The 26,492-nt window shown below is 40.2% G+C and overlaps 1 protein-coding gene and 1 long non-coding RNA gene across 3 annotated transcripts in view; one reads left to right on the top strand and one right to left on the bottom strand.

Moving 5' to 3' along the window:
* LOC130358193 (uncharacterized) overlaps positions 1–16,674 on the top strand; it is a 223,320-nt gene extending 206,646 nt beyond the window's left edge. The window contains exons 3-4 of the long non-coding RNA XR_008889433.1: positions 15,665–15,876; positions 16,169–16,674. This is a non-coding gene — a long non-coding RNA (uncharacterized LOC130358193). The remainder of the gene's footprint in view (positions 1–15,664; positions 15,877–16,168) is intronic.
* The window catches only part of PDE2A (phosphodiesterase 2A), a 762,902-nt gene extending 737,715 nt beyond the window's left edge, over positions 1–25,187 (bottom strand). For both annotated transcript variants that reach the window (XR_008889432.1, XM_056561064.1), the window contains exon 1: positions 24,680–25,187. Coding sequence is in view for 1 of the 2 variants with exons in the window: in XM_056561064.1 (XP_056417039.1) it covers positions 24,680–24,747 (68 nt within the window). In the remaining variant the exon portion in view is untranslated. The remainder of the gene's footprint in view (positions 1–24,679) is intronic.
* Positions 25,188–26,492: the final 1,305 nt, after the last annotated feature.

Genomic DNA, 26,492 nt, shown 5'->3' with positions numbered 1-26,492 from the left:
TATATCACCTATAGAATTCTTATAGTAGAGAAGAGTGAGATATATACCTGAACCCCATGGATGTGCGGCCCCTATATCACCTATAGAATTCTTATATAAGAGCAGAGTGAGATATACCTGAACCCCATGGATGTGCGGCCCCTATATCACCTATAGAATTCTTATATAAGAGCAGAGTGAGATATATACCTGAACCCCATGGATGTGCGGCCCCTAGATCACCTATAGAATTCTTATATTAGAGCAGAGTGAGATATATACCTGAACCCCATGGATGTGCAGTCCCCTAGATCACCTATAGAATTCTTATATTAGAGCAGTGAGATATACCTGAACCTCATGGATGTGCGGCCCCTATATCACCTATAGAATTATTATATTAGAGCAGAGTGAGATATATACCTGAACCCCATGGATGTGCGGCCCCTATATCACCTATAGAATTCTTATATTAGAGAAGAGTGAGATATACCTGAACCCCATGGATGTGCGGCCCCTATATCACCTATAGAATTCTTATATTAGAGCAGAGTGAGATATACCTGAACCCCATGGATGTGCGGCCCCTATATCACCTATAGAATTCTTATATAAGAGCAGAGTGAGATATACCTGAACCCCATGGATGTGCGGCCCCTATATCACCTATAGAATTCTTATATTAGAGCAGAGTGAGATATACCTGAACCCCATGGATGTGCGGCCCCTATATCACCTATAGAATTCTTATATTAGAGCAGAGTGATATATACCTGAACCCCATGGATGTGCGGCCCCTATATCACCTATAGAATTCTTATATTAGAGCAGAGTGAGATATACCTGAACCCCATGGATGTGCGGCCCCTATATCACCTATAGAATTATTATATTAGAGCAGAGTGAGATATATACCTGAACCCCATGGATGTGCGGACCCTATATCACCTATAGAATTCTTATATTAGAGAAGAGTGAGATATATACCTGAACCCCATGGATGTGCGGCCCCTAAATCACCTATAGAATTCTTATATAAGAGCAGAGTGAGATATACCTGAACCCCATGGATGTGCGGCCCCTATATCACCTATAGAATTCTTATATTAGAGCAGAGTGAGATATATACCTGAACCCCATGGATGTGCGGCCCCTAGATCACCTATAGAATTCTTATATTAGAGCAGAGTGAGATATATACCTGAACCCCATGGATGTGCGGCCCCTAGATCACCTATAGAATTCTTATATTAGAGCAGAGTGAGATATATACCTGAACCCCATGGATGTGCAGTCCCCTAGATCACCTATAGAATTCTTATATTAGAGCAGTGAGATATCACTGAACCCCATGGATGTGCAGCCCCTATATCACCTATAGAATTTTTATATCACCTATAGAATGCTTATATCACCTGTAGAATGCTTATATTACTTATAGAATTCTTATATCACCTATAGAATGCTTATATCACCTGTAGAATGCTTATATTACTTATAGAATTCTTATATCACCTATAGAATGCTTCTGTCGCCTGTAGAATGCTTATATTATTTATAGAATTCTTATATCACCTATAGAATGCTTATATCACCTGTGGAATGCTTATATTAGAGCAGAGTGAGATATCACTGAACCCCATGGATGTGCAGCCCTTATATCACCTATAGAATTTTTATATCACCTATAGAATTCTTATATCACCTATAGAATGCTTATATCACCTGTAGAATGCTTATATTACTTATAGAATTCTTATATCACCTATAGAATGCTTATATCACCTGTAGAATGCTTATATTACTTATAGAATTCTTATATCACCTATAGAATGCTTATGTCGCCTGTAGAATGCTTATATTATTTATAGAATTCTTATATCACCTATAGAATGCTTATATCACCTGTGGAATGCTTATATTAGAGCAGAGTGAGATATCACTGAACCCCATGGATGTGCAGCCCTTATATCACCTATAGAATGCTTATATCACCTGTAGAATGCTTATATTACTTATAGAATTCTTATATCACCTATAGAATGCTTATATCGCCTGTAGAATGCTTATAATACTTATAGAATTCTTATATCACCTATAGAATGCTTATATCGCCTATAGAATTCTTATATTAGAGCAGAGTGAGATATCACTGAACCCCATGGATGTGCAGCCCTTATATCACCTATAGAATGCTTATATCACCTGTAGAATGCTTATATTACTTATAGAATTCTTATATCACCTATAGAATTCTTATTTCGCCTATGGAATGCTTATATTGAGCAGAGTGGCATCAGTCTCGTCTCCTCCAGATGTATAGAATCCGGGGACTCACAATGGCGCCTCGGGCGTTGTTATCTCATTAGCCTGAACACATCTGACACGTCCTCCTCCAATAACATATGTATATAAATAGTATTATCACTGCTGGATAAAAATACCTGAGGAGAGGAGGAATGACTAAGCTGGAGACATCGTATAGCCTGAGACCGTACAGCAGCGCAAAAGACAAACAATGCTTAAATAATATCAACAGATTGTATACAAATAATACTACCATACAGAGTCTAAATAATATCATCAGATTGTATATAAATAATACTATCATACAGTGTCTAAATAACCGCGACATACAATGCTGAAATAATATCAACAGATTATATATAAATAATACTATCATACAGTGTCCAAATAATATCAGCAGATTGTATATAAATAATACTATCATACAGTGTCTAAATAATATCAACAGATTGTATATAAATAATACTATCATACAGTGTCTAAATAATATCAGCAGATTGTATATAAATAATACTATCATACAGTGTCTAAATATCAGCAGATTATATATAAATAATACTATCATACAGTGTCTAAATAATATCAACAGATTGTATATAAATAATACTATCATACAGTGTCTAAATAATATCAGCAGATTGTATATAAATAATACTATCATACAGTGTCTAAGTAATATCAGCAGATTGTATATAAATAATACTATCATACAGTGTCTAAATAATATCATCAGATTGTATACAAATAATACTATCATACAGTGTCTAAATAATATCAGCAGACTGTATATAAATAATACTATCATACAGTGTCTAAGTAATATCAGCAGATTGTATATAAATAATACTATCATACAGTGTCTAAATAATATCAGCAGACTGTATATAAATAATACTATCATACAGTGTCTAAGTAATATCAGCAGATTGTATATAAATAATACTATCATACAGTGTCTAAATAATATCAGCAGATTGTATATAAATAATACTATCATACAGTGTCTAAATAATATCAGCAGACTGTATATAAATAATACTATCATACAGTGTCTAAATAATATCAGCAGATTGTATATGAATAATACTATCATACAGTGTCTAAATATCAGCAGATTGTGTATAAATAATACTATCATACAGTGTCTAAATAATATCAGCAGATTGTATATAAATAATACTATCATACAGTGTCTAAATAATATCAGCAGATTGTATATAAATAATACTGTCATACAGTGTCTAAGTAATATCAGCAGATTGTGTATAAATAATACTATCATACAGTGTCTAAATAATATCAGCAGATTGTATATAAATAATACTATCATACAGTGTCTAAATAATATCATCAGATTATATATAAATAATACTATCATACAGTGTCTAAATAACCGCGACATACAATACTTAAATAATGTCAGCAGATTGTATATAAATAATACTATCATACAGTGTCCAAGGAACCGCGACATATAATGCTTAAATAATATCAGCAGATTGAATATAAATAATACTATCATACAGTGTCTAAATAATATCAGCAGATTGTATATAAATAATACTATCATACAGTGTCTAAATAACTGCGACATACAGTGATCCCTCAACTTACAATGGCCTCAACATACAATAGTTTCAACATACAATGGTCTTTTCTGGTCTTTCCTGCACCATTGTAACTTGAAACCAGACGCAACATACAATGCCATGGAATCTGCGAAACGTGTCAATGGCTGTTAGACCCGAACAATCAGAATGGACATTTCACTGGTAAAACCCCTGTATTCCTAAAGTGCATGCACTGACTGGTGTCTGGTGTCCTACAGTACAGGGAGGTATTACATGTTCTGTACTCTTTACCTGTATTACTGAAGTGTATGCACTGACTGGTGTCTGGTAGCGCCCCCTACAGTACAGGGAGGTATTACATGTTCTGTACTCTTTACCTGTATTTCTGAAGTGTATGCACTGACTGGTGTCTGGTAGCGCCCCCTACAGTACAGGGAGGTATTACATGTTCTGTACTCTTTACCTGTATTACGGAAGTGTATGCACTGACTGGTGTCTGGTGGCGCCCCCTACAGTACAGGGAGGTATTACATGTTCTGTACTCTTTACCTGTATTTCTGAAGTGTATGCACTGACTGGTGTCTGGTAGCGCCCCCTACAGTACAGGGAGGTATTACATGTTCTGTACTCTTTACCTGTATTACGGAAGTGTATGCACTGACTGGTGTCTGGTAGCGCCCCCTACAGTACAGGGAGGTATTACATGTTCTGTACTCTTTACCTGTATTACTGAAGTGTATGCACTGACTGGTGTCTGGTAGCGCCCCCTACAGTACAGGGAGGTATTACATGTTCTGTACTCTTTACCTGTATTACTGAAGTGTATGCACTGACTGGTGTCTGGTAGCACCCCCTACAGTACAGGGAGGTATTACATGTTCTGTACTCTTTACCTGTATTACTGAAGTGTATGCACTGACTGGTGTCTGGTAGCGCCCCCTACAGTACAGGGAGGTATTACATGTTCTGTACTCTTTACCTGTATTACTGAAGTGTATGCACTGACTGGTGTCTGGTAGCGCCCCCTACAGTACAGGGAGGTATTACATGTCCTGTACTACTCTTTACCTGTATTACAGATGTGTATGCACTGACTGGTGTCTGGTAGCGCCCCTACAGTACAGGTAGGTATTACATGTTCTGTACTCTTTATCTGTATTACTGAAGTGTATGCACTGACTGGTGTCTGGTAGCGCCCCCTACAGTACAGGGAGGTATTACATGTTCTGTACTACTCTTTACCTGTATTACTGAAGTGTATGCACTGACTGGTGTCTGGTAGCGCCCCCTACAGTACAGGGAGGTATTACATGTTCTGTACTCTTTACCTGTATTACTGAAGTGTATGCACTGACTGGTGTCTGGTAGCGCCCCCTACAGTACAGGGAGGTATTACATGTCCTGTACTACTCTTTACCTGTATTACTGATGTGTATACACTGACTGGTGTCTGGTAGCGCCCCTACAGTACAGGTAGGTATTACATGTTCTGTACTCTTTATCTGTATTACTGAAGTGTATGCACTGACTGGTGTCTGGTAGCGCCCCCTACAGTACAGGGAGGTATTACATGTTCTGTACTACTCTTTACCTGTATTACTGAAGTGTATGCACTGACTGGTGTTTGGTAGCGCCCCCTACAGTACAGGGAGGTATTACATGTTCTGTACTCTTTACCTGTATTACTGAAGTGTATGCACTGACTGGTGTCTGGTAGCGCCCCCTACATTACAGGGAGGTATTGCATGTTCTGTACTCTTTACCTGTATTACTGAAGTGTATGCACTGACTGGTGTCTGGTAGCACCCCCTACAGTACAAGGAGGTATTACATGTTCTGTACTACTCTTTACCTGTATTACTGAAGTGTATGCACTGACTGGTGTCTGGTAGTGCCCCCTACAGTACAGGGAGGTATTACATGTTCTGTACTCTTTACCTCTATTACTGAAGTGTATGCACTGACTGGTGTCTGGTAGCGCCCCCTACAGTACAGGGAGGTATTACATGTTCTGTACTCTTTACCTGTATTACTGAAGTGTATGCACTGACTAGTGTCTGGTAGCGCCCCATACAGTACAGGGAGGTATTACATGTTCTGTACTCTTTACCTGTATTACTGAAGTGTATGCAGTGACTGGTATCTGGTAGCGCCCCCTACAGTACAGGGAGGTATTACATATTTTGTACTCTTTACCTGTATTACTGAAGTGTATGCACTGACTGGTGTCTGGTAGCACTCCCTACAGTACAGGGAGGTATTACATGTTCTGTACTCTTTACCTGTATTACTGAAGTGTATGCACTGACTGGTGTCTGGTAGCGCCTCCTACAGTACAGGGAGGTATTACATGTTCTGTACTCTTTACCTGTATTACTGATGTGTATGCACTGACTGGTGTCTGGTAGCGCCCCCTACAGTACAGGGAGGTATTGCATGTTCTGTACTCTTTACCTGTATTACTGAAGTGTATGCAGTGACTGGTATCTGGTAGCGCCCCCTACAGTACAGGGAGGTATTACATGTTCTGGACTCTTTACCTGTATTACTGAAGTGTATGCAGTGACTGGTATCTGGTAGCGCCCCCTACAGTACAGGGAGGTATTACATATTTTGTACTCTTTACCTGTATTACTGAAGTGTATGCACTGACTGGTGTCTGGTAGCACTCCCTACAGTACAGGGAGGTATTACATGTTCTGTACTCTTTACCTGTATTACTGAAGTGTATGCACTGACTGGTGTCTGGTAGCGCCTCCTACAGTACAGGGAGGTATTACATGTTCTGTACTCTTTACCTGTATTACTGAAGTGTATGCACTGACTGGTGTCTGGTAGTGCCCCCTACAGTACTGGGAGGTATTACATGTTCTGTATTCTCTACCTGTATTACTGAAGTGTATGCACTGACTGGTGTCTGGTAGCGCCCCCTACAGTACAGGGAGGTATTACATGTTCTGTACTCTTTACCTGTATTACTGAAGTGTATGTACTGACTGGTGTCTGGTAGCGCCCCCTACAGTACAGGGAGGTATTACATGTTCTGTACTCTTTACCTGTATTACTGAAGTGTATGCACTGACTGGTGTCTGGTAGCGCCCCCTACAGTACAGGGAGGTATTACATGTCCTGTACTACTCTTTACCTGTATTACTGATGTGTATGCACTGACTGGTGTCTGGTAGCGCCCCTACAGTACAGGTAGGTATTACATGTTCTGTACTCTTTATCTGTATTACTGAAGTGTATGCACTGACTGGTGTCTGGTAGCGCCCCCTACAGTACAGGGAGGTATTACATGTTCTGTACTACTCTTTACCTGTATTACTGAAGTGTATGCACTGACTGGTGTCTGGTAGCGCCCCCTACAGTACAGGGAGGTATTACATGTTCTGTACTCTTTACCTGTATTACTGAAGTGTATGCACTGACTGGTGTCTGGTAGCGCCCCCTACATTACAGGGAGGTATTGCATGTTCTGTACTCTTTACCTGTATTACTGAAGTGTATGCACTGACTGGTGTCTGGTAGCACCCCCTACAGTACAAGGAGGTATTACATGTTCTGTACTACTCTTTACCTGTATTACTGAAGTGTATGCACTGACTGGTGTCTGGTAGTGCCCCCTACAGTACAGGGAGGTATTACATGTTCTGTACTCTTTACCTCTATTACTGAAGTGTATGCACTGACTGGTGTCTGGTAGCGCCCCCTACAGTACAGGGAGGTATTACATGTTCTGTACTCTTTACCTGTATTACTGAAGTGTATGCACTGACTAGTGTCTGGTAGCGCCCCATACAGTACAGGGAGGTATTACATGTTCTGTACTCTTTACCTGTATTACTGAAGTGTATGCAGTGACTGGTATCTGGTAGCGCCCCCTACAGTACAGGGAGGTATTACATATTTTGTACTCTTTACCTGTATTACTGAAGTGTATGCACTGACTGGTGTCTGGTAGCACTCCCTACAGTACAGGGAGGTATTACATGTTCTGTACTCTTTACCTGTATTACTGAAGTGTATGCACTGACTGGTGTCTGGTAGCGCCTCCTACAGTACAGGGAGGTATTACATGTTCTGTACTCTTTACCTGTATTACTGATGTGTATGCACTGACTGGTGTCTGGTAGTGCCCCCTATTGTACAGGGAGGTATTACATGTTCTGTACTCTTTACCTGTATTACTGAAGTGTATGCACTGACTGGTGTCTGGTAGCACCCCCTACAGTACAAGGAGGTATTACATGTTCTGTACTCTTTACCTGTATTACTGAAGTGTATGCACTGACTGGTGTCTCGCAGCGCCCCTTACAGTACAAGGAGGTATTACATGTTCTGTATTCTTTACCTGTGCCAGAGTTAGGTGCTCCTTTGGACACCAGGTTAGGACGGCGTCTTAGGTTCCCCCCGGATCATCTAGCGCCTCCCCGCTAGAGAATGGAAGACACCCTTTGGGGTTCACCTACTTACCTACCTTCGTATGAGTGCTCCGTTTTTTTTCTTCTCATTGCAACCTAGCATATGGTTGATGTACTAAGCAGATGTGCTGTTACGTATGCACAGGGCACTGGTGGGCACTATAGACAGTCAGACAGTATATGGCGGCATTCTCAAGTATTATACCGTACAGTAGAGGACTTTATGTCTGCACAGGGCACTGGTGGGCACTATAGACAGTCAGACAGTATATGGCGGCATTCCCAAGTATTGTACCGTACAGTAGAGGACTTTATGTCTGCACAGGGCACTGGTGGGCACTATAGACAGTCAGACAGTATATGGCGGCATTCCCAAGTATTGTACCGTACAGTAGAGGACTTTATGTCTGCACTGGGCACTGGTGGGCACTATAGACAGTCAGACAGTATATGGCGGCATTCCCAAGTATTATACCGTACAGTAGAGGACTTTCTGTTTGCACAGGGCACTGGTGGGCACTATAGACAGTCAGACAGTATATGGCGGCATTCTCAAGTATTATACCGTACAGTAGAGGACTTTCTGTTTGCACAGGGCACTGGTGGGCACTAAGGCTATTGTATACCTGGCGGTCCTGGAGATTACTATTGACAGAAATACTCCTAAACCCTCAGGGTGAAACTAAACATTCAAGATAACATCCACATATGGCGTTGGACACTGCGGCTGCACAGTGTGGGTGAAGTGACCGACTCTTCTCAATGAGTTTTGCCACGGATCAGGCGCCACACTGAATTAACGGAAAGTAACTTCCGGCTAACCCCGCCCCGTCTGCAGCTGTCCTGGTTTTGGTGGGACGTATAAAGAGTAGAGGGGTCTGTCCTGTAGGTCATGCAGGTATAGTGTTTGACCCCCTGCTCCTGCCCACAAGTATTTTAAAGGGGTACTCCGGCGGAAAACGTTTTTTTTTTTTGTTTTTTTTTAAATCAACTGGTTCCAGGAAGTGAAACAGATTTGTATATTACTTCTATTAAAAAATCTTAATCCTTCCAGTACTTATTAGTTGCTGAATACAACAGAGGAAATTATTTTCTTTTTGGAACACAGAGCTCTCTGCTGACATCACGAGCACAGTGCTCTCTGCTGACATCTCTGTCCATTTTAGGAACTGTCCAGAGCAGCATATGTTTGCTATGAGGATTTTCTCCTACTCTGGACAGTTCTTAAAATGGACAGAGATGTCAGCAGAGAGCACTGTGCTCGTGATGTCAGCAGAGAGCTCTGTGTTCCAAAAAGAAAATAATTTCCTCTGTAGTATTCAGCAACTAATAAGTACTGGAAGGATTAAGATTTTTTAATAGAAGTCATTTACAAATCTGTTCAACTTTCTGGCACCAGTTGATTTAAAAAAAAAAAGTTTTCCACCGGAGTACCCCTTTAATGGGTCCCACTGGATCCCAATCCCAATGAAGTCCTTGGATGTGACTGGACAATGTATAAGGCGTAGGATCCAATATGGTCAGATCACTGCTATACACTTTCACTAGAGGTGCACGGATATTCCGCAACTACCACGGCTCATAGGAAAGAGAATTCAGTGCTCCCATAAAATATTCCTTTTATTAAAGGGGTACTAGGAAAATAATTTCTTTTAAATCAATAGATTTGTAAATTACCTCTATATAAAAATGTTAATCCTTCCAGTACTTATCAGCTGCTGTATGCTCCACAGGAAGTTGTATAGCTCTTTAAAGTCTGTCCATAGTGCTCTCTACTGCCACCTCTGTCCACGTCAGGAACTGTCCAGAGCAGGAGAGGTTTGCTATGGGGATTTGCTCCTGCTCTGGACAGTTCCTGACGTGGACAGAGGTGGCAGCAGAGAGCACTGTGGTCAGACTGGAAAGAACTACACAACTTGGAGCATACAGCCGCTGATAAGTACTGGAAGGATTAAAGGGGTACTCCGGTGGAAAACATTTTTTTTTTTTTTTATTCAACCTGTGCCAGAAAGTTAAACAGATTTGTAAATTACTTCTATTTAAAAATCATAACCCTTCCAGTACTTATCAGCTGCTTCCACAGGAAGTTCTTTTCTTTTTGAATTTCTTTTCTGTCTGACCTCAGTGCTCTCTGCTGACACCCATTTAGGAACTGTCCGGAACAGGATAGGTTTGCTATGGGGATTTGCTCCTACTCTTGACAGTTCCTAAAATGGACAGAGGTGTCAGCAGAGAGCACTGTGGTCAGACAGAAAGGAAATTCGAAAAGAAAAGAACTTCCTCTGGAACATACAGCAGCTGAGAAGTACTGGAAGGGTTAAAAATTTTAAATAGAAGTAATTTACAAATCTGTTTAACTTTCTGGCACCAGTTGATTAAAAAAAAAAAAAATTGTACTCCTTTAAATATCCATTGACGCGTTTCGGAAAGTAACTCCTTAGTCATCAGCATGCTCATGATTAAGGGGTCACCCCCTTAAACGCGTCAATGTAAGTTCATATTCTCAAGCGTCAACTTGTCCTATTTCTCTTCTATTTCTCACAGATCTGCAGCTCCAGCACTATGATCATTTTCTGCCGCTCTGAACACCGCCCCGGACACGGGGAGCGGGGCTGCGGCATTAATGATATGTATGTTGGCACGGCGATGCTGACTCGGAGCCCATCTGTGCCAAGCGCACAAGTGCCTAATTGACATTACTTGCTGTTGGCGCCGAGCTTCACGAGATGAACCGATCTGACAGATATAATAATCACGCGACGTCTATCCTTGGGAGGACTTTACAGCCTCCACCTGGCACCGATGCTCACTTGATCACGCGACGTCTATCCTTGGGAGGACTTTACAGCCTCCACCTGGCACCGATGCTCACTTGATCACGCGACGTCTATCCTTGGGAGGACTTTACAGCCTCCACCTGGCACCGATGCTCACCTAATCATGCGACGTCTATCCCTGGGAGGACTTTACAGCCTCCACCTGGCACCGATGCTCACCTAATCACGCGACGTCTATCCTTGGGAGGACTTTACAGCCTCCACCTGGCACCGATGCTCACCTAATCGCGCGACGTCTATCCTTGGGAGGACTTTACAGTCTCCACCTGGCACCGATGCTCACCTAATCACGCGACGTCTATCCTTGGGAGGACTTTACAGCCTCCACCTGGCACCGATGCTCACCTAATCATGCGACGTCTATCCTTGGGAGGACTTTACAGCCTCCACCTGGCACCGATGCTCACCTAATCACGCGCCGTCTATCCTTGGGAGGACTTTACAGCCTCCACCTGGCACCGATGCTCACCTAATCATGCGACGTCTATCCCTGGGAGGACTTTACAGCCTCCACCTGGCACCGATGCTCACCTAGCAGCGTGCGGCTGAACCGGGAAGTCCTGGCAGCTCTTGAAGGGTTACAGTATTTCCATTGGAGATGATTTCCATAAAACACAACATTTCATGCGTGCGGACGGGCCCGGCATCTGTGCGCCAACACGTCGGAGGTTTATTACCTTGCGCGGCATCAAAATGTCAAATCAGCTTCAATTAATCGTCGTGTGAGAGCGCGGATGTGTCTGCCTCCCGACATTAATCTCCTTATCACTCACTTACCCGATGTCTCATCTTCTATTAGTTCTGCCGTAATCACCGCCTGTGCCAACAACTCCACGCGGTCTGAAGAAGAAGAACAAACATGGAGGCCCCAAGGGTCCACGCTGACCCCCTGCCAAGAGCGTAGAAGTCTCGTATAGAACCGCCATTATATGTGACTTCGTTTCGGGCAGTGGTCTCAAACTGTGGCCCTCGAGATGTTCCAAAACTTCAACTCCCAGCATGCCCGGACAGCCAACGGCTGTCCGGGCATGCTGGGAGTTGAAGTTTGGGAACATCTCGAGGGCCACAGTTTGAGACCACCGGTTTAGGGTCTACATCAGTGATCAGTGGTCCAACATATGTTTTGCAATAGTTGGAGGACCACAGATTGGAGACCCCAAATCTACACGTTCTGTTGGCCGAAGGATTGAGAATCCATGGAGTCCGATGGACCCTCAACCTCCCTGCACCATGGTTGAGTTAGTATAGGAACTTTGGTGGAATTAGGCGTGGGTTCATATCACGATTTTTCCCATACTGTTTTTTCAATCCGTTTTTCTAAAGAAAACCATATGGCAAAAAAAAAAACGGATGGAACAGTATGGGAAAAAGTAAACCGTATGCGTTTTTATACCGTATACTGTTTTTAAAAGTGCATACAGTTCCGTCCGTTTTTGTAGAAAAAAAACCTATAAGTTTTTGAAAATTTTGTCCATCTTTTATGGGAAACGGTCTTGGGTGGGGACTTTAGGATGCAAATGCGCATGTGCAAAGTAAAAACTGTATACGTTTTCCCGTAGGGAACCGTATACATGTGCGTTTCCCATTGACGTCCATGTTAAAAAAAAAAACGTATGCGTTGCAGTACGGTTTTTAAACCGGAGACAAAATCGTGGTCAACCACTGTTTTGACTCCGGTTTAAAAACCGTACTGCAACCGTATACGTTTTTTTTTTTTTTTTTAACATGGACGGCAATGGGAAACGCACATGTATACGGTTCCATACGGGAAAACGTATATGGTTTTTACTTTGCACATGCGCATTTGCATTCTAAAGTCCCCACCCAAGAATATTCCCATTAAAAATGGACAAAATTTTCAAAAACGTATGTTTTTTTTTTCTATAAAAACGGACGGAACTGTATGCACCTTTAAAAACAGTATACGGTATAAAAACGCATACGGTTTACTTTTTCCCATACTGTTCCATCCGTTTTTTTGTCATACGGTTTATTTTAGGAGTGGTTGGAAATTCTGGGATCCGTTTTGGTTCCTGAAGAGACTGTGAGTCTGGACTGGGAGGGGAGAGGAGGGGAGGGGGGGGGGGGTTGAATTAATTTGGGTCTATACTGTGGGTCTGAGGTATTTGTCATCTGATCTGAAATTTAGATTAAATGTGGGGTCTGAGCCGGGTCCGAAAAATTTAGGTCTGGCCTGGGGTCTGAAGAAATTTCGGGGTCTGATATAATATAGGTCTGGGGTCTGATGTAATTTGTATTTTGTAAATTTTGGGGTCTGGTCTGAGGTCTGAAATCATTTTAGTCTGATCTGGGGTCTGTAGTAATTTTGGGGGTCTGCTCTGGAGTCTGCAATCATATTGGGGTCTATTCTAGGGTCTGAATAAAATTTGGGATATGGTCTGAATTAATGTAAGGGTCTGGTCTATAGCCTGAAGTAATATTGGGGACTGGTCTGGGATCTGAATTATTTTGAGGGTCTGGTCTGAGGTGTGAATACGTTTAGGGGTCTGGTCTTGGCTCTGAATTAATTCAGGGGTGTGGTCTACGGTCTGAAGTATGGTCTGGTTGTAGGTTTAAAGTCATTTTGAGGTCTGGTCTGGGGGCTGAATTAAGTTAAGGGTCCTGGCTGGGGTCTGAAGTAATTTTGATGTCTGGTATGGGGTCCAGACTAATATAGGTCTGTTCTGGGGTCTGAACTAACTTTGTGGTTTGGTCTGAGGTAATTATGGGGTCCGGTCTGAGTTCTGAAGTCATATAGGGGTCTGGTCTGGGGGATAAATTAATTTAATGGTCTGGTCTGGGGAATTTTTTTTTTTAACCTAAATCTGTAGTCTGTAATAATTTTGGGTCTGGCCTGAGGTCTGAATACATTTTGGGGTCCTGGCTGGGGTCTGAAGTAATTTTGATGTCTGGTCTGGGGTCTGAACTTATATAGGTCTGTTGTGGGGTCTAAACTAACTTTGTGGTTTGGTCTGAGGTAATCATGGGGTCTGGTCTGAGTTCTGAAGTCATATAGGGGTCTGGTATGGGGCTAAATAAATTTAAGGGTCTGGTCTCGTGTCTGTATTAATTTAAGAGTCTGGTCTGGGGATCTGAATCAATCTTAACTTGATCTGGAGTCTGTAATAATTTGGGGTTTGGTTTGAGGTCTGAATAAATTTTGGGGTCTGGTATTGGCTCTGAATTAATTTAGGGGTGTGGTGTGGGGTCTGAATAAATTTTGGGGTGTGGTCTGCGGTCTGAAGTTTTGTCTGGTCTGAGGTTTTAAGTAATTTTGGGGTCTGGTCTGGGGGCTGAATTAATTTTGAATAAATCTTTTTTTTTTTTTTACTAATATAGGACTGTTTTGGGGTCTAAACAAAGTTTGTGGTCTGGTCTGAGATTATTTTGGGGTCTAGTCTTGGGCCTTAATAATTGTATCCGGATATGAAGTAATTTTGTGGTCTGTTCTGGGCTTTGAATTAATTTCGGGGTCTCATCTGACGTCTGAAGTAATTTTCAGGTCTGGTCTTGGGTCTGAATTCATTTTGTTCTGATCTGGGTTCTGACGTAATTTTGGAGTCTTATCTTGAATCCAAAGTAATTTCTCTATCGGCTCCGGGGTCTGAAGTGACTTTCGGGTCTGATCTGGAGTCTGAAGTATTTTTGGGGTCTGATCTTGGGTCTTAATCGATTTGGCACAGGTGGGGACCCTGTTACAGATTTCTCATTGGGGCCCCGGAGCTGATCTATTGGATTCCATGCAGAGAACCTCATGGTTCACAATAACTGTTCTCAGCCGCATTGACGGATGGTCTAGAGAACCAGGATGGGGGGCGCTGTGCTGCACACGGGCCCCATAGTGTTTGTGTCTGGCCCTTTTTATCATATTTTTTACACATATCTCTTTTTTATCCCCCAGGTGACCCAGACAATGATATTGGGCTCCGGTCCTGTGATCTGATGAATGGAGCCATCACAATATATTGTGTCCCCCGGCTGAGGCCGATCCCCGGCTGCATTCTGCAGGATTGATGTCATAGAACGTCTTCTGCCGGCAGATGCTGTGATATTACGTGATGGAGAATCCCTCGCGCTGGGACAGAAAAATGTCACATGTATTAAGATAACAGCAGATAAAATAGACTCTCCGCTGCCGAGGAGGGATAAAAGGCGCGAGGTTTTATTACATATATAAATGAGTCTGTAGCTCCGGGCCCTCGGAGGGGCCATCCTGTGTACGGGGCCGGATACGACTGACCGCCAGCTGATACTAACGGAGAGTCGCGCCTAAAATCCAGATGAAACCAATAGCAGGGGACACATTATTCTCGCCTTATATTTTATCTGTATTTATTTTCTCTATTTTATTTTTAATTTTTCCAACTTTAGTCTTTGCTGTTTATTTGCCTTTAATGTAAGTTCATTTGCATTTATTTTACTTTTATTTTTCGTCGTTTCTTTTTTTTTAATTACTTTTCCATTACTTAGATTTCATAAATCGATATTACAAGCAAATTTTGCTTATATTTTAATACATAAAAATGCATCTTTCTCCGTTTATCAGGCTTCTTTCTTCCTCCTTCCTTCTAAACTCAATCAGTCATGCAGCAAGAATTGATGAAATCCTTCTCAGGACGGACTAGTTCACTGAAGGATCGGGTTACAGCTGCACATAGAAGTCTATGAAGATTGGAGAGGGAAAGAGGAGGAAGCAGCTGCAGAGAGAGGAGACAGAGATAGAGAGCGAGAGAGAGATAGAAGCTGCTGAAAGCTCTAGTAAGTGTTATATCTCATATATGTATATATATTCCCCAGTGATGGATTCACTGCTTACACTCATCATTACTACTCTATAATGTCCTTTATGCTGCTGCTACTGCTTTTGATGGGGGTGCTCTATATAGAGATATAGGATAGGGCCCCTCTTCTGTATGTGCAGTGTATAGGAAACATCATAGCAGATAGTCTACACCCACAATCTAAGATGGAGACTGCAGAGGGAAAAGCAACCAAAAAAGCCATATATATGTAATATATGTGTATTTTTCTCACATTTCTTCTCTTTCAGGTTTTCGTTTTTTTCACATTCTTTTTCCCAAGATGACATCATTATCAGTAAATTTACCACATGAATTCAATATGATCTCACTGGAATCTACACTTTCCTATTGATTTCCCGCTCGGTCCAGTCACCGCCATCTCCCATCCTGAAGTGACCGTCAGCAGCCGCGTCTGAAATCAATGGAGGTGTCTGCACTCGGTCCCAGTCCTCTCCATAGAAGTGATGGGATGGCTGGTGCCGGCCCGGTCCCATGACCAGATGGATCTCACCTCTTAAACAACGTACAATCCAATAAGTGAGTTAAGTGGTGACAGCCCCGGTCTGGAGGTTTATTATGGCGGATGAGGTTGTACGAGGCGGCGAGATGAAGTCTACAAAGTATTGATCAGTGACTGTGAGGGCGTCCGGGCCGCGCCATAAACTTTATATAACATGGGGATCAATATGTCCTATAAACCTGTCACCAATACGTGTTCATTATAGGGGATACTAGGAGATAGATATGAGATAGATAGGTATGAGATAGATAGGTATGAGATAGATATGAGATAGATAGACAGATAAATAGATAGATATGAGATAGATAGATATGAGATAGATAGATAGATATGAGATAGATAGATATGAGATAGATAGGTATGAGATAGATAGATAGATATGAGATAGATAAATAGATATGAGATAGATAGATAGATATGAGATAGATAGATATGAGATAGATATGAGATAGATAGATATGAGATAGATATGAGATAGATAGATAGATATGAGATAGATAGATAAATAGATAGATATGAGATAGATAGACAGATAGATAGATAGATATGAGATAGATAGATATGAGATAGATAGACAGATAGATAGATAGATATGAGATAGATAGATATGAGATAGATAGATATGAGATAGATAGATATGAGATAGATAGATATGAGATAGATAGATATGTGATAGATATGAGATAGATAGATATGAGATAGATAGATATGAGATAGATAGATATGAGATAGATAGATATGAGATAGATAGATATGAGATAGATAGATATGAGATAGATAGATATGTGATAGATATGAGATAGATAGATATGAGATAGATAGATAGATAGATATGAGATAGATAGATAGATATGAGATAGATATGAGATAGATAGATATGAGATAGATATGAGATAGATAGATATGAGATAGATAGATATGAGATAGATAGATATGAGATAGATAGATATGAGATAGATAGATATGAGATAGATAGATATGTGATAGATATGAGATAGATAGATATGAGATAGATAGATATGTGATAGATATGAGATAGATAGATATGAGATAGATAGATAGATAGATAGATATGAGATAGATAGATAGATATGAGATAGATAGATAGATATGAGATAGATATGAGATAGATAGATATGAGATAGATAGATAGATAGATATGAGATAGATAGATAGATATGAGATAGATAGATATGAGATAGATAGACAGATAGATAGATAGATATGAGATAGATAGATATGAGATAGATAGACAGATAGATAGATAGATATGAGATAGATAGATATGAGATAGATAGATATGAGATAGATAGATATGTGATAGATATGAGATAGATAGATATGAGATAGATAGATAGATAGATATGAGATAGATAGATAGATATGAGATAGATAGATAGATATGAGATAGATATGAGATAGATAGATATGAGATAGATAGATAGATAGATATGAGATAGATAGATAGATATGAGATAGATAGATATGAGATAGATAGATATGAGATAGATAGATATGAGATAGATAGATATGAGATAGATAGATAGATATGAGATAGATAGATATGAGATAGATAGATAGATAGATATGAGATAGATAGATAGATATGAGATAGATATGATTTAGATAGATAGATAGATTGATAGATAGATAGATATGAGATAGATAGATAGATAGTTAGGAGATATTAGATAGATAGATATTAGATAGATAGATAGATAGAAATGAGATAGATAGATAGATATGAGATAGATAGATAGATAGATAGATAGATAGATAGATAGATATGAGATGGATAGATAGATAGATATTAGATAGATAGAAATGAGATAGATAGATATGAGATGGATAGATAGATAGATATTAGATAGATAGATATGAGATAGATAGATATGAGATAGATAGATAGATAGATAGATATGAGATAGATAGATAAATAGATAGATATGAGATAGATGGATAGATAGATATATAGATATGAGGTAGATAGATAGATATGATATAGATAGATGGATAGATATGAGATACATAGATAGATAAATATGAGATAGATAGATATGAGGTAGATAGATAGATAGTTAGATATGATATAGATAGATAGATAGATAGATAGATATGAGATACATATGAGATACATAGATAGATAGATATGAGATAGATAGATAGATATGAGGTAGATAGATAGATATTAGATAGATATGAGGTAGATAGATAGATAGATAGTTAGATATGATATAGATAGATAGATAGATAGATATGAGATAGATATGAGATACATAGATAGATAGATATGAGATAGATAGATATGAGGTAGATAGATAGATAGATAGATAGTTAGATATGATATAGATAGATAGATAGATAGATAGATATGAGATAGATATGAGATACATAGATAGATAGATATGAGATAGATAGATAGATATGAGGTAGATAGATAGATATGATATAGATAGATATTAGATAGATATGAGATAGATAGATAGATATGAGATAGATAGATAGATAGATATGAGATAGATAGATAGATAGGTAGATATGAGATAGATAGATAGATATGAGATAGATAGATAGATATCAGATAGATAAATAGATAGATAGATATGAGATAGATAGATATATAGATAGATATGAGATAGATAGATAGATATGATATAGATAGATATGAGATAGATAGATAGATAGATATGAGATAGATAGATAGATAGATATATAGATAGATATGAGATAGATAGATAGATAGATAGATATGAGATAGATAGATAGATAGATAGATATGAGATAGATAGATAGATAGATATATAGATAGATATGAGATAGATAGATAGATAGATAGATATGAGATAGATAGATAGATAGATAGATAGATAGATAGATATGAGATAGATAGATAGATAGATAGATATATTTACTTCTTTTATCTCTATGATCCCTGATGATTCATTTCTGGGTTTGTTCCAAGTCTCCATAGTTACTAAAAGTCAAGAAAGCAGAAAGTCCTGGGAGGTGAACCAGTTACTTATCCCCAGACGTCATCCGGAGAGACTTCAAAGTGGGGGGGACCCCTGTGGCCCCTCGGTGTGTGGCCCCCGGATCAATCCCTCCGCTCGTCTCCTAATTAGAATTATTGATCCCAATCACAACAAAGAGTCATTGAAATGAGATCCGGCAGTATAAAGGCCCCTGATAATCCTGGGAGCCAGGGGCCCGATAAATCACTAGGGCCGTCCAGGATACTCCGACTGATCCCATAAATACATTGATCGGGGGTAAAGATCAATAATTTATGCAAATGTATTGTAATTTACTAATCACTGTAAAGAACACATAGTGTTATCTAAGCCAACGAGTGCTCATGCTTACTGAAGGGGGCGCCACTGAGGACCTTACGTCCAACTTAAGTGGGATATCCAGGAATAGCTAAGAAGAGCAATTTTTGTCCTCAAAAAACAGCGCCACCCCTGTCCTCAGGCTGTGTGTAGTATTACAACTTGGCTCCATTCTCTTCAGTGGAATTGAGTTGTAATACCACCCACAACCTCAAGACAGGGGTGGTGCTGTTTTTTTTTGGAACAAGTTCTGTTTTTTTTCTACTCCTATAATATCAATAGTAAAGCAGAATTCTTCAGACATTCTACATCACGTTGTGTACACATGTATGGAGCTCACTGTATAGCGGTATTACTCGCGCACTATAGGGCGCCATTATATGGTTATTTGTGTGCTGAATACCGGAAAACCTTAGTACAGTATTTCTTAACCAGGATGCCTCCAGCTGTTGCAAAACAACAACTCGGCATGCTGGGAGTTATAGTTTTGCAACAGCTGGAGGAACCCTGATGGGAAACACTGCCTTACAGCAGTGTTTCCCAACCAGGGTGCCTTCAGCTGTTGCAAAATTACAACTCCCAGCATGCCCGGACAGCCTCTGGCTGTCCGGGCATGCTGGGAATTGTAGTTTTGCAACAGCTGGAGGCACCATGGTTGGGAAACCATTCTCTTCATAGCAGTCAGTCTGCTGGTGCAAAACTACAACTCATGCAAAGCTAAACAGGAATGTAAATGCAGCTCTGGATGTGACTGGGGGATAAGACACAATGTAACAGCGGAATAGTGACTGCAGCTCTGGAGGTGACTGGAGGATAAGACATGATGTAACAGCAGAATAGTGAGTGCAGCTCTAGAGGTGACTGGAGGATAAGACATGATGTAACAGCAGAATAGTGAGTGCAGCTCTAGAGGTGACTGGAGGATAAGACATAATGTAACAGCAGAATAGTGAGTGCAGCTCTGGAGGTGACTGGAGGATAAGACATGATGTAACAGCAGAATAGTGAGTGCAGCTCTGGAGGTGACTGGAGGATAAGACATAATGTAACAGCAGAATAGTGAGTGCAGCTCCGGAGGTGACTGGAGGATAAGACATGATGTAACAGCAGAATAGTGAGTGCAGCTCTGGAGGTGACTGGAGGATAAGACATGATGTAACAGCAGAATGGTGAGTGCAGCTCTGGGGGTGACTGAAGGATAATACATGATGCCACAGCAGAATAGTGAGTGCAGCTCTGGAGGATAATACATGATGTAACTGCAGAATAGTGAGTGCAGCTCTGGAGGTGACTGAAGTATAAGACATGATGTAACAGCAGAATGGTGAGTGCAGCTCTGGAGGTGGCTGAAGGATAAGACATGATGTAACAGCAGAATAGTGAGTGCAGCTCTAGAGGTGACTGGAGGATAAGACATGATGTAACAGCAGAATAGTGACTGCAGCTCTGGAGGTGACTGGAGGGTAAGACATGATGTAACAGCAGAATAGTGAGTGCAGCTCTAGAGGTGACTGGAGGATAAGACATGATGTAACAGCAGAATAGTGAGTGCAGCTCTAGAGGTGACTGGAGGATAAGACATGATGTAACAGCAGAATAGTGAGTGCAGCTCTGGAGTTGACTGGAGGATAAGACATGATGTAATAGCAGAATAGTGAGTGCAGCTCTGGAGGTGACTGGAGGATAAGACACGATGTAACAGCAGAATAGTGAGTGCAGCTCCGGAGGTGACTGGAGGATAAGACATGATGTAACAGCAGAATAGTGAGTGCAGCTCTGGAGGTGACTGGAGGATAAGACATGATGTAACTGCAGAATAGTGAGTGCAGCTCTGGAGGTGACTGGAGGATAAGACATGATGTAACAGCAGAATAGTGACTGCAGCTCTGGAAGTGACTGCAATTTAAAATATGATGTAAGTGAAGATCAGTACAATACAAAGAAGACACAGAGAGCGCTCCGTAGTACAATAAAAGATGGGTAGGAACCGCATACAATAATAATTTGCGCTGACAAACAGGCGCAACTCTGGTGATCGTGTACAGGAATATGTCCAAAGTGCAGCCGGTCCCTCTCCACCACCTTGTGGTGTTCAGTATTCCAATAAAACCGCCAAACCACAGCATTGCTCCACACCACGATCCATTGCCTGCGCCTGAATTAACCCTTAGTGGTTTGGAGGTTTTATTGGAAGATCAGTATAAGGAAGAAATAGTGAAGGAAATTGGTCAATGATAAACGACTGTCCAAAGATCAATAGTATAAGTGACGATAAGGAGCATTGTAATAGATCTTATCAGAGAAAAATGTCTCCTTCTCCACTTACCAGACTCCTTTACTCCTCCAATGCCTCCTGCACTTATCTCTCATTCTCAATTTACTGGTAATAATATCCTTCTACAGGAGGCAGAAAGAGTCACATAACAGCTGCTGCCCAAAGTCTATGGAGAAGGGAGGAGAGAGAGAGGCTTGATGGAACACTTACTGGAAGTAACAGCATCTGTGGGAGTCAGTGCATCTATTTCTCTGCAACTGCTCCCTTCTTCTCCACCCCTTTCCCTCTCCATAGATTTTTATGAACAACTCAGGATCAGTACAGGATAAGTAATGTAATGTATGTACACAGTGACCCCACCAGCAGAATAGTGAGTACAGCTCTGGAGTATAATACAGGATATAACTCAGGATCAGTACAGGATAAGTAATGTAATGTATGTACACAGTGATCTCACCAGCAGAATAGTGAGTACAGCTCTGGAGTATAATACAGGATATAACCCAGGATCAGTACAGAATAAGTAATGTAATGTATGTACACAGTGACCCCACCAGCAGAATAGTGAGTGCAGCTCTGGAGTATAATACAGGATATAACTCAGGATCAGTACAGGATAAGTAATGTAATGTATGTACACAGTGACCCCACCAGCAGAATAGTGAGTACAGCTCTGGAGTATAATACAGGATATAACTCAGGATCAGTACAGGATAAGTAATGTAATGTATGTACACAGTGACCTCACCAGCAGAATAATGAGTGCAGCTCTGGAGTATAATACAGGATATAACTCAGGATCAGTACAGAATAAGTAATGTAATGTATGTACACAGTGACCCCACCAGCAGAATAGTGAGTGCAGCTCTGGAGTATAATACAGGATATAACTCAGGATCAGTACAGGATAAGTAATGTAATGTATGTACACAGTGACCCCACCAGCAGAATAGTGAGTACAGCTCTGGAGTATAATACAGGATATTACTCAGGATCAGTACAGGATAAGTAATGTAATGTATGTACACAGTGACCTCACCAGCAGAATAGTGAGTACAGCTCTGGACTATAATACAGGATATAACTCAGGATCAGTACAGGATAAGTAATGTAATGTATGTACACAGTGACCTCACCAGCAGAATAGTGAGTGCAGCTCTGGAGTATAATACAGAATATAACTCAGGATCAGTACAGGATAAGTAATGTAATGTATGTACACAGTGACCTCACCAGCAGAATAGTGAGTACAGCTCTGGAGTATAATACAGGATATAACTCAGGATCAGTACAGGATAAGTAATGTAATGTATGTACACAGTGACCCCACCAGCAGAATAGTGAGTACAGCTCTGGAGTTTAATACAGGATATAACTCAGGATCAGTACAGGATAAGTAATGTAATGTATGTACACAGTGACCCCACCAGCAGAATAGTGAGTACAGCTCTGGAGTATAATACAGGATATAACTCAGGAGCAGTACAGGATAAGTAATGTAATGTATGTACACAGTGACCTCACCAGCAGAATAGTGAGTACAGCTCTGGAGTATAATACAGGATATAACTCAGGATCGGTGCAGGATAAGTAATGTAATGTATGTACACAGTGACCTCACCAGCAGTATAGTGAGTACAGCTCTGGAATATAATACAGGATATAACTCAGGATCAGTACAGGATAAGTAATGTAATGTATGTACACAGTGACCTCACCAGCAGAATAGTATACGAATACATACTGTATAGTTTGAGAATAATGTGTAAGTACGACGCTGTGATTGGAGGAGAGGCATTACTGTCTTTCTGGTGTGTGTTCTCTGTCACCTTCGCTCGATAGTTTAGACAGGATGAACTATTAAGTTTCCCGGCTTCATCTCACATCCCAACGTTCTGACTATCGAGCGGCCATCAATTATGTATGAACCGTATGTGACGGGAGCCGGGAGCGATGATATAGAGGATGCGGAGGCTTCCAGCTCTGGTACTCCAGTACCCCCCCCCCCCCCCCCTTCCTCTCCCCCATAAGTTTTGTACAGACTTCGGTTCGGATCCCCCCTTTATCCCCACAGCCATAGTACTCCGGCGAGTCGCCGTCACTTTCGTGTTAACCCCGCGGCTCCCATCCTCCTTCCCGCTATCGCCTTTCCGCGGCTCCTAATGGCTCTTTCTGGAAGCTGAGTAGACATTACGGTCCGTGCCCTCCTCTCTCCATCAATCATGGGCTTTAATGGGATGGCGGTGACCTTGCAGTGTGAACACGTGTCAATGGGCCAACGCGCGACGCAACGTAGGATCCTGGTTTATATCTGTGCGGGATAATGATTCTATATGGAGCTGACCCCTATGACCTCCAGCCACAGGTTATTATAGGGATTTATAATACAGAATATATTTGGGGACATGTAGACTGCGGATCAGGGCGCCTCCAGCTGTTGCAAAACTACAACTCCCAGCATGCCCGGACAGCCGTTGGCTGTCCGGGCATGCTGGGAGTTGTAGTTTTGCAACACGCTACTTAAGAAACACCGCGGCGTAGAGAATAACAGCGCTGTCCCTCCTTAGTTCCTCCTGTCAGTGCCCCAATACATCAATCAATCCCCCCCCCGCTGTCCCGTACAGAAGTTACTTACAGATCAGATGTGGCAGGTTGGTACTGGTGACTTCTGCACAGGATGGAGTGCCCACATGCCTGGCCCATCTCTGCACATTCTCTCCCCAGAAGGACCAGGACCAAGGGGAGTGGTGGCGGCAGAAAAGTCCCAGATGACAATGGCGGAGTCCCCCTTTATCCAGCTGTGTCCAGGGTGAAGGGAGGAGGGGTCCCGGCTCCGCTCACAACATAAAGGGCTGAGAGTCCTGAGCTGAGGCTGAGGCTGATGGAAATGCAGCTTCTTACTGAACATGAGAGGAGGGGAGCGAGCAGCAGCATGCTGTGTGTGTGCGTGTCAGCCTCATCCTATAACCTCAGCATCAATCCTAACAGCGGCTACACACAAGAACTGCAAGAGGGACATCGGGCTCCATTCACACCACTTCTGCGCTTTAACCCTTCACGCACAAGATTAAGTGCGACAGGGGCGATTCATTACTGTCCGAGATGTCGTTGACGCTTTTTTTGCCTCGGTCGTTATTGTTATTAATTAATTATTTATTTATTTAGTGTGATTATTATTATAAGTAGAATTATTATTTTTATTAATATTGTTATTATTATTATTATTAGTAGCATTATTATTTTTATTAATATTGTTATTATTATTTTTATTAATATTGTTATTATTATTATTATTAGTAGCATTATTATTTTTATTAATATTGTTATTATTATTATTAGTAGCATTATTATTTTTATTATTATTGTTATTAATATTATTATTATTAGTAGTAGTAGTATTGCAATTTTTATATGTTATATATGCATATTTGTATTATGTATTATAATTTTTTTGTTGTGGATTAACATTTATTTTGTATTATTATAGTAACGATTTATTCTTATAATTTGTTGTATTTTTTATTTTATTATTATTGCAACTTTTATTTGTTGGCGGTCCGGGCATGCTGGGAGTTGTAGTTTTGCAACACGCTACTTAGGAAACACAGGCATTATTATTATTATTATTTCTATTATTATTATTGCTATTATTATTATATTATTTTTATTATTAGTAGTAGTAATAGTAGTAGTAGTAGAAGTATTTCAATTTTTATATGTTATATATGCATATTTGTATTATGTATTATTATTTTTTGTTGTGGATTAATATTTATTTTGTATTATTAAAATTATTATTCTTATTATTTCTTGCATTTTTTATTTTATTATTATAGCAACTTTTATTTGTTGGCTGTCCGGGCATGCTGGGAGTTGTAGTTTTACAACACGCTACTTAGGAAACACCGGCATTATTATTATTATTATTATTGCTATTATTATTATTGTATTATTTTTATTAATATTAGTAGTGATAGTAGTAGTAATAGTAGTAGAAGTATTTCAATTTTTATATGTTATATATGCGTATTAGTATTATGTATTATAATTTTTTTGTTGTGGATTAACATTTATTTTGTATTATTATAGTAACGATTTATTCTTATAATTTGTTGTATTTTTTATTTTATTATTATTGCAACTTTTATTTGTTGGCGGTCCGGGCATGCTGGGAGTTGTAGTTTTGCAACACGCTACTTAGGAAACACCGACATTATTAATATTATTATTATATATAATTTATTATTATTATTGTTATTATTATTTTTTGTATTATTTTTATTATTATTATATATTTTTTTATTATTCTTATTGCCATTATTATTATTATTATTATTATTATTATTAATAGAGATGAGCGAACTTACAGTAAATTCGATTCGTCACGAACTTCTCGGCTCGGCAGTTGATGACTTTTCCTGCATAAATTAGTTCAGCTTTTCGGTGCT

This window comes from Hyla sarda, chromosome 2 (assembly GCF_029499605.1).
Source record: "Hyla sarda isolate aHylSar1 chromosome 2, aHylSar1.hap1, whole genome shotgun sequence".
Lineage (NCBI taxonomy): Eukaryota > Metazoa > Chordata > Amphibia > Anura > Hylidae > Hyla > Hyla sarda.
The sequence above is the reverse complement of the archived record's forward strand: the minus strand, read 5'-3'. Positions and strand labels throughout refer to the sequence as shown.